Source organism: Talpa occidentalis, unplaced genomic scaffold (genome assembly GCF_014898055.3).
Source record: "Talpa occidentalis isolate TD23 unplaced genomic scaffold, MPIMG_talOcc4v2.1 talOcc4.6, whole genome shotgun sequence".
NCBI lineage: Eukaryota > Metazoa > Chordata > Mammalia > Eulipotyphla > Talpidae > Talpa > Talpa occidentalis.
The window spans coordinates 45719009-45729049 of NW_023604972.1; the positions used below are offsets into that span (position 1 = coordinate 45719009).

At 44.6% G+C, this 10041-nt stretch overlaps 1 protein-coding gene across 5 annotated transcripts in view; it reads right to left on the bottom strand.

The window, feature by feature from the left end:
- The window catches only part of CNOT6L (CCR4-NOT transcription complex subunit 6 like), a 96709-nt gene extending 87839 nt beyond the window's left edge, over positions 1 to 8870 (bottom strand). The window contains exon 1 of one of the 5 annotated variants that reach the window (XM_054688353.1): positions 8836 to 8870. Coding sequence is in view for 1 of the 5 variants with exons in the window: in XM_054688352.1 (XP_054544327.1) it covers positions 8571 to 8575 (5 nt within the window). In the remaining 4 variants the exon portion in view is untranslated. The other 4 variants (XM_054688352.1, XM_054688356.1, XM_054688355.1 and 1 more) reach the window with 4 other exon arrangements.
- Positions 8871 to 10041: the final 1171 nt, after the last annotated feature.

Sequence of the window (10041 nt, forward strand, 5' to 3'; positions counted from 1 at the left end):
TCCCACAACCTCCTGACACAACTGCAAAAACAATTCTCAGTATTTAACTTCCGAGACTAACATTAAGAACAGAAATAAGGGCCTCCCAGGTGGCCCAGCAGTTGAGCTCTGGGTTGTGAAGCTGCCCGCGGCCTCTGCAGCACCGGTTCATTCCCCGGCTGCTCCCCTGCCACTGGAGGAGGGTCCCACATGGCGCGCAGACCTCTCCTGCCACAGACCTCTCCTGCCGCCCGCTGCTCCCCTCAGCAGTGTACTTCGGTCCTTCTGCCTGCTCTGCTCCCCGCTCTGGCTCTGGTGAATTCTCTCACCCTCCTGCACTTCTGACTGTACCCAGTGCATATATAAACAAAAAACAAACAAACAAACAAACAAATAAATAAAACATGCCTCTATAAAAAAAAAAGAACAGAAATAAAATTTTTTTTATTTATCTAATCAGAATGTAGCTGCATGGAAACACAATTAAAGTTTCAAAAATTAAACAAAAGGTAATCACATAAAGTGAACAGGTCTTGTAGAGCAAAATTTCCTAAGAGATCTCATAAACTTTTCAGAAAACTTAAAAAAACAAAACCACAAATGCTGAAATGTTCAGAGGAAAAGTCAGGTGACAGTCAAATTTAAAGTACATTTGACAAAAAAAGGAATTCTTCATTAACCACACCCTGACTATCACAAAAGGTTTGTTCCCTTTTTAATTCTATGGTTGGCAATTCATTTATTATTTACCATAGTATTCTACTTCCGGTGTCCCTTCCCAATCGCTCTCACAAACAAATAAGGAAAAAAGAAAAAAGTTCCACACTGTTTTTACTTAATGATTTTCAAAAAAGCCAATATTCTTCACTGCTCAAAAAATCTGAATTATTCAAAAAGCCTGAAAAATTAAGAGTCCTCCAAATGGGAATATGGATCAATGGGAAGACAATTAGCATGAAAAAAACAGGGAAAGGAAGAAAGAAGAGGGGGTAGGAAATGAAATTTAATCCTTCATTCCCAACAAACATTATTATCTGCTCATAACTGGACATGATGTCTATATTTCTCTTATCCATATTTTCACACTTCCCTCAAAACTCAACCTTAATACCCATTCATGATAAAAATACTCAATAAATTAAGCATAGATAGGAACTTCCCAACCTGATAAAAGGCATACACAAAATGCCACAGCTAAAAAGAAAAGAAAAAAAAAATCCCACAGCTACCACTATACTTAATCGTAGAAAACTCAATGTGTTCCCCTGCTAAGATCCAGAAGAAAACAATACCTGCTCTTGACACTTCTTTCCAACAATGACCTAGAGATTTTAGCAAGGGCATTTAAGCAAGAAAATGAAATAAAATGCATCCAGATTAGAAAAGAAGTAAAACTAGGTGACATGACTCTTGTTAGAAAATCTTGCAGAATCCACTACAAAACTAATAAACTCAAAAGGTTGCAGAATACAAGATCAATCTACAAAAATTAATTATATTTTTATACACCTGCAATGAACAACCCAAAAATAAAATTAAGAAAACAATTCCATTTACAGTAGCATCTAAAAGAATACATCAAAAAAAGTACAATACTTATATCTGAAAACTACAAAGCATTGTTGAAAGAAATTAAAGATCTAAATGGAAAGATCCCGGGTTCATTAATAGGAAGACAATATTGTTAAGACGACAATGCTCCCCAATTTGAAATACAGATTTAACACAATTCCTATTAAAATCCCAGTCACCTCCTTTGCAGATATGGACAATCCTAAAACTGATTTTTTAATACAACAGCCAAAATAATCTTTAAAAAGAACAAAGTTGGAGGACTCACATGTCTCAGTTCCAAAGCTACAGTAGTCAAGACAGCACTGGTAAAAACAAAATCACAGAGTTCAACGGAATAAAACTAAATCCAAAAATAAGCATAGATGGGAACTTCCCAACTTGATAAAAGGCATATACAAAACCCCTCACATTTATGATTAACTGATTTTCAACAACAATGACAATTCAAGAGAGGAAAATGGTCTTTTTAATAAGTAGTACTACTGGAACTGAATAGCCACATGCAAAGGAATAATGTTAGACTCCCTACACCAGCCCAGATACAGAAATTAACTCAAAATGGATCAAAGATCTAAGTGTACAAGCTAAAACTAAAACCTTTGGGACAAAATAGAAGGAAAAATTGTTGTGACCTTAGATTAGACAGTGGTTCCTTAGATATGACACCAAGTACCAACAAAAACACAAGCAAAAAGGAAAAATAAAACAGACTTCATGAAAATTAAAAATCTTGTTCTGGGCCTCCCTGGTGGCGCAGGGGGTTAAGATGCAATCTATGAGGCTGTCTGAAGCCACTGCAGCACGAGTTTGATCCTGGCCAGCCAGGGAGCAACCCACATGCCCAGTAGACCACTCCTGTCTAGCCCGCTGCTCCCCTCAGCAGTGTATTTCAGTCATTCTGCCTGTTCTGTGCCCCCCTTCTGTCTCTGGTGGGTCCTCTCACCCTCCCACTCTGGCCTGTACCCCAGTTCTTGTATGCATAAATGGATGAATCTTTAAAAAAAATCTTGTTCTTCAAAGATACCATCAAGAAAGTGAAGACAACTCATTGAATAGGGGGAAATATCTGCAAATCATGTATGTAATAAGGGGTTTGTACTGAAAAACAAAACAGATTCTGATATCTCAATAATCAGATAAATACTTTTTAAATGGGTAAAAATCTGAATACACATCTCTCAGAAAAAGATATACAAACACCAAGCATCATTAACCATCAAAGAAATGCAAATCAAAACCACAATGAGATACTACTTAACACCCACTAGGAGAGCTATGATCAAAGACAGAGATAATAACAAATGTCAAGGATGCAGAAAAGGAACTCTCAAATATTGTTTGTGAGCCGTGAAAAGAGTCCACATCTGAGGGGGCGGGTGGGAAGCAAACATTGTTTAAAAATGAACAATGATGTAAAATATTTATAAATAAAAAAAGGAAAAAAAAGTTTAAACACAAAGGCACCATATAACCCAGAAATTCCACACTTAGGTATATTACCCAGCAGGACCAAGAGAATTTACACAAAAAACTTGTACATGAGAGTTCATAACAGATTATTTTAAAAAGACAAAATGTAGTAACAACCCAAATGTCCATCAGCTGACAGAAAAATTAAAATGTGGCATAGCAATACAATGACAGCCATTAAAAAGAATGAAGTACTGGGCCTCCCCGGTGGCGCAGCGGTTAAACGCTGGGTTGCGAAGCTGCCTGTGGCCTCTGCGACTACGGTTCGATCCCCGGCTGCTCCCCGGCCACCAGAGGAGGGTCCCACATGGCGTGCAGACCTCTCCTGCTGCCCGCTGCTCCCCTCAGCAGTGTACTTCAGTCCTTCTGCCTGCTCTGCTCCCTGCTCTGGCTCTGGTGAATTCTCTCACCCTCCCGCGCTTCTGACTGTACTCAGTGCATGTATAAACAAAACAAACAAACAAATAAATAAATAACATGCCGCTATTAAAAAAAAAGATGAAGTACTACTACATAAGAAAACATGAATGAACCTTGAAACAGGATAAATAAAGGAAGTTCCTGATAAAAGGCTGTTTATTAAGAGTCCATTTGTATGAAATGTCCAGAATAGATAAATCTGTGTCAGAAAGTAGATCAAGAATCGCCTAGAACTAAGAATAATAGAGAATAAGAGTTAACTCAGAGAATAATGGATTTATATTTCAGGTGATTAAAATGTTCTAACATTGTGGAGGCTGCATAACTGTTAATATATTCAACACTACTACAGTATAGTATTTTAAATGGGCTACTTCTATAGTACATGAAGTACCTCTCAAAAAAGCGGTTACTAGAAAAAAAAAAATCTGTCAACTCTCTAATCTCTGACACACCCACCAATTTTATGTTATTCCCTCTCTGAATGTCTGTAAACAATTTATACTATAGTGTCTTGCATTTGCTCATTTATTGTTTTGAAATGACTAGATTATGTTTTATCTCCTTACTCATAAACTATAAGTTTCATCAAGGTGTCTTCTACTTCTTTAATACTTCTCTTCAGAACTGGGCATAATAATGGGTACAGAATGTGCCCTCAAACAAGGTTTTTAATTTTCAAGATGCAAAATATTAGAAATAATTACCATGGAGATGCAAAATATTAGAAATAATTACTGTGGAGAAGTTAATCAGACTTTGAAAACTTCCTTTTGGGGAACACAGATTTCTCCCACCCTCCTCTCTCCCCATATCCTTAATCATTCTTCTGAAAAAAATAAGTGAAGGTAAACACAGAGATAAGGTTTCATATTACAATAATCCTAGGCAATAAAAGAATAAGTTGTGATTAAAGTTGCCAAAAATAAAGTTCATTTAATGTATTAGAAATTCAGCATTGATGCACTTCATAAAAGAAAGTGTAGTATTTTCACCATGAGACATGAGCACAAGTTAATAATTAATCCTTTGTTATTTACTTGATGATTTTATTGTTCTTTCTGGGTTAAGGCTCACATATATTAATTATTATGACTTTAGAATTAGAAAAACAACAGCAAATCAAAACATAATAAGGTCCACCTAAGTAGTATTTCTTTAAAGGAAAAAATAATAATGGTAATGCACTATGCAAACAATATAAGAGGAAATGTCTCTCATGACACTATTACCCATCAACTGAAACTCACTGATTTCAAAGTACAAAGGAAAATAACAAACAGCTAGAACCCGGTAAACTACAATAATAATTAATAACTGAATAGTAGAGAGACTCACTAAAGATTATAAAATCCAACTGTAATAGTCTATGTAAAATGTACATCTGTCTCCTGAAGTTCATTTGTCATTCAAAACCCTCACAAAAGAGGGCTCTTCCTTCTCTTCTTCCCAGGGCTTCACCTCCCCCCCCCCCAATGTTTTACTCTTTGAAGATTTTTAAAGCAGTTTCTAAGAATTTATTCACCTTTCAGGTGTAATTTCATAAATACCTGCTACTATCTAAAACCATATCATGAAATGCCCCAAGCTGTTGAGCATCCAGGTATTCCATTCCCACTGGCCGTACATTCAAATATGGCTCTGTGACAAATTCTGACAGTGAAATGTGGGCAAACGTTAGTCACTTTAAGTCTAGTTCTTAAGAAATGGGCCATGGGTAATAGGCAGGGCTCCAAAGCCCTAGGGAATGTTGGAACCACAAGATATAAGGCATCTAGGTTCTTCAACTACCACATGGAGGAAAGTCACAGCCTGTTAAACAGGAGCACCTGTGTTGAACAGTTAGCTAAGCAAAATACAAACTTGTATGTGTTAAGCCACTGAAATGGTGGAGTATATTTATTACCCTAATTAGCATTATCCAAAGCTATATGTACATTACATGTACAAAGTCATCAGTATCAAGTTCCCCTAATTAAAGACATTTATAAGGGATATTTTGGAAGTCTGTTTAAAAGCCATTAAAGTAATACTAATTTTAAATCCTAAATAATTTTCTAATTTGATTTTGTTTTAACATAACCCCTTTAAACAGCAGAAGCAGTTCCACTGGTAATAATAAATTTCATTGCCCAAATATCTTCAATATATCACCTACTACAAAGAAATGATTTCTTCGGTTTTTCCAAATTAAAAAAAAAGCAGCAGCAATTTTAAATACTCCATAATATCCAATAAAAGTACCTAAGTTAAGGGCAAAATTCATTTCTCTGTTACTGGTTTTAAAGTGTTGAAATTATAATTTAAAATTTTGAAGATAGGAATTTTTACTTTAAATACCATATGGCAGGTAATTCTGTTCACATATCCATCACACACACACTTTTAACGATAACATTCTGGCATTCTAATAAAGTTGCCGGTAACTATCCTTTATAAAAATCCTTCATAAATGTGTTGAAATTCTGTAGCTCAATATTTTTTTTAAAGGTTAACACTGTTGGTTTAAATAACAATGATATAAGGCCTAACTGTGAAACTTGGCTTTAGTAAACAGACATTACAAATTTAAACCAACCAAACTACTCCCACATTCTTTTCACCATATCTTCATTAAAAAAAAAAAAGAAAGAAAAGAAATCCTTTTTTTAAGCTCTGTTGCATTTACCTTAAATTCCATACCATTATTTTTTCTACCACAATACAATTAAAATTAAAGAAACACCACATCTACTACTCCACACAGAATAAACATGGAAATTTATTGAACGTTGATAGAAGATTGAGGATAACATTCAAGAGGTTACATTTCCCAGAATTAGTCAACATAAACTATAAAACATGAATTTTTGTGACACTTACACTTTGTAGGGCTATACAAAGTAAACTCTAGTTCCTTGCTCCTTTTTAATACTTGATTGTCTTGGTACACATATGTGCTATTTAGAGGTTTAAATTTTTTTGCAGGGCTAGATAGCAACAACTTAATATATATATATATTGAAACTAAGAGATGGCTATTCAAAAATGTAAAACAATTCAGTATGACTATATATTCTTTAAAACTAATATACTGTGTTATCTCAGTGAATCTTATTCCTAGAAAGTTTCTAAAATATATTAAAATTGTTTATATAGTTTATGTATATCAAAGGGTTTTGAAATCTTCTATTGTCCTGATTTTTAATTTAGTTACATAATATTGCTCTCCTAATTAAATGAATGCTTACATTTTTCAAATGCCCACAAGCAGGACTGCAGGAGGAGGAACATGTATTTCACTAAGCATCTACTATGTACCAAACCTGTTTTCTCCTCCATCCTCACAACAAGCTTACTATAAAAGCATTATCTCCTTGTTACAAATGAAAAAAAACAGAGGCTTACAGGTATTAGGTACTTTGCATATGGCACAGCAGGAGTTCTAAAGTCTGTAAAACAAGGGCTTTTTACTGAACGACAATGGTTGCTTTTACAGTAGTAGTAATACAAAACAGTTCTCCATCCCTCCTACTCCTCATCTGCTTGCCCTCCCCACCCCTCTCCACTTCTTACTGAACAACAGCATGGAACATTTCCAGACCAGCTTCATAAAGAAGCAGTCCCTGGCCATTACACAGAGCCTGGCATGCGAGGCTCGAATCTGTTACCATGACTTTTCTTAATAGTAAGTTTTAGCCTGATAAGCTAACTAGTTGCAAATGGAAAGAGGATAAAGTGATCAACAATTACCTAAATACCATTTATATTTGATTTAGAAATGCATAGTACGCCTATGGGCAGATTTATTTTACAGTTGCGTTTTGCTTAGACCACTCTCAAAATAGCTTTCCAGAAGTACAGATTGAGCAGTCAGTAAAAGTTGCTTAATCTAGGTTTTGGAGACTGTGAGGGTAAACGAGTTAGTTTGTGCCTGACTATCCTGATGATAATTAAGATAACTCGAGGCAATAAGGTAGCATCTCCTAAGTGTAGTACTATGCTTCCAATGTGTACAAACGGCTCTGCAAACTCCCTGAACACAAGCCATCTTAACAGCCTAAGGGAAACAGACAGCCAAGTTGAGGAGGATGACAGCTCCAGCAACTTCCTCTTTCCCCGCCGACCGCCTCGGCTCGGCGCGTACACGCCTTTCCCCCTAGGAGGCAGGATAAAACAATTCCAACTGCACAGAATCGACCCCGTCCTACCACCACAGGACGGGGAAGCCAGCTTCCATTTCTTCCCTCGCCCCTCCGAGAGAATCTTTACCTCAAAAAAAAAAAAAAAAAAAAAAACATACATTTTATCAACGAGAACATATTTTCTACGAGAAACGAAAATCTGTGCTTGATCCCGCCACACAGCCTTGAGAGGGATGAAAAAGGGGGGATCTAGAAACCGGCTATTTCCGAGATTTACTGCTTCGAATCACTTTCCCTCAGGTCCCACCGCCGACCAGGGGGACAAGCTTGGGGTTCAAACGCCCCAATCTGCCTTCCCCTCTCCTCAGGAGGCGCGGGGGCGGCCGAAGCGACGGCCAGCGACCCGTCGGCGCCCGGGTCTCACCTGCCCAGGCCCCAGGCGGAGCCCCAGGCCCGCAGCCGCCCGGCGTCCCGGGAGGCGTCGGGGTAGGTGGCGAGCGGGAGGCGGGCAGAGGCGGGCGGGCGCCCCGGCGGTTAGGCCGCGCTGCAGGCCGGCGCGCTTCCTGGCGCGGCCCGGGGAACGGCGGCGCGGCCCTGACCCCGGCTCTCCGCACGCGCCCGCGCCCGCGCCCCGCGCCCGGGCCCGGCCGCGCAGCTCTCACCTGCGAGGCGCCGGCGCCTGGGCCACTAAAGGCGAGGGACGCGCCAGTCGGGGTCCGAGACCCGCGGAACCGTCCCCGGAGCCCGGGCCCTGGGCGCAGAACCCCCTCCGACACACACACACGCGCGCGCGCGGGAACCTTCGCCGCCGCCGGCCGAGGCGCGGGTCAGCCCCACACCCGACACACACCCACTCGCCGCGGGTCCTCAGGCCGCCTCCCGCCGCCCGAGCCCCGACTCGCACCCCCACACGCACATTTGCTCCTCTCCCACCTCCTCTCCCCGGGGACGCGCTCCTCTTCCCGACGCGCGATCCTACTCCGAGGCCCGCACACACTCTACCTCATCCTGCTGCCCCGGCCCGGGAGCAGCACCAGCAGCCATTTCCCCGCGGCCGGGGAAACACGCGCGCGCGCGCACCAGGCCCCCACAGACGCTTCCCCTCCGGAGCCGCGGCCGCAGACGCAAACACAAACACCCACGGGCGGGCCTCGCTCCCGCCCGCCTCGAAAGGAAGCTGCGGCGGCGGCAGTGGCGGCGGGCGGGCAGGGCCGGGACCCCCGCGCGCGGGGCCCCGGGGTCGCCGCCGGCCCGGCCCCCTCCTCACCTGCATTCAGCGCGCCGGGGTCCGGGCGGCGGCGGCGGCGGCGGCGGCGGGGCTGCTGCTGGCGCTGGGGCTGCGGCGGCGGGGGAGGCGGCGGCGGCGGTGGCGGCGGGGCTGAGGGCAGCAAAGACATGCAGGCAGCCCGCCGGAGGGAGAGGCACCGGCCGGAGGGGACGCGGGGCTGGCGGGCCGGGCCGGGCCGCCCGAGGCCGGCGACAGAGGCGGCGGCGAGAAGGGCGGCCGGAGGGAGCGAGACGGAGACGGGCGGAGGGCGGGGAGGGGGCCGCGGGCCGCGCCGCCGGGCTTCGGGGACGGTGACCCCGGGCTCGCAGGAGAGGCCCCGCGGCCGCGGCCGCCGACGCGAAGGCCCCCGCCGGAGGAAGCTGCGCCCCCGCAGCCGCCGGAGCCGCGGCTGTTACTCCGAGAGCCGAGCAGAGCCTGGCCTTGGCCTTGGCCTCCGGGCGCCGGGGCTGCCGCCGCTGCGGGGGTTTCTGCTGAGGCTGCCGCTGCCGGGGCCGAGGCTGCCGCGCCGAGACGCCAGCTCCTGGGGCCTCCGCTCTCGCTCACACACGTTCACACCCCCGGGGGCCGGGGAGAGGCGTCCGCGCGATATCGGTATTGAGATTAATAACAAGGTGCAGAGAGTGCGAGGAGGAGGGTTGATTGACGTGGAGGGGCTGGCGGGAGTCCGTCACTCCCCTGCGCCTCCGGAGGGTGGGGTGAGGGGAGGGGGCGGGGCCCCGGCGACGCACCTTGGCCCCGCCCCCTGGGCCGCGCGTTGGGTCGCGCTGCGCGTGCGCGCCCCGCGGCCGCGGCCGGGGTCGGGCCCGTTTTTCCCCTTCGCGCTTGCGGCTTCCTGAGCTCTGTTTTCGGGTTCGCGTGATGAGCGCCCGAGAGTCTCAGAAACCCACGTCCGCAAAGACCTGGTGGAAAAGACACTGGCGAACCGCCGCCCCCGGCGTTCGCGAGTGAGTTGGGAGCGGTTTACTGCGCGCTCGCCCGACGCGGCCTGGCGGCGGAGCCCAGCGCGGGCCTGGGCTGCTGATGAGGCGCCAGGTGAGCCGAAGGGAGCGAAGGAAATGGTGCCCGACAGCCTCATTGGGCTGTGGGGTTTTTGGTTTTTGGTTTTTTTTTTTAACGCGTAACGACTGGTAGTTGTATCGCGAAAGGTAAATAAAGGAACCTGTGACGCTCTCCCATACCGCCGTC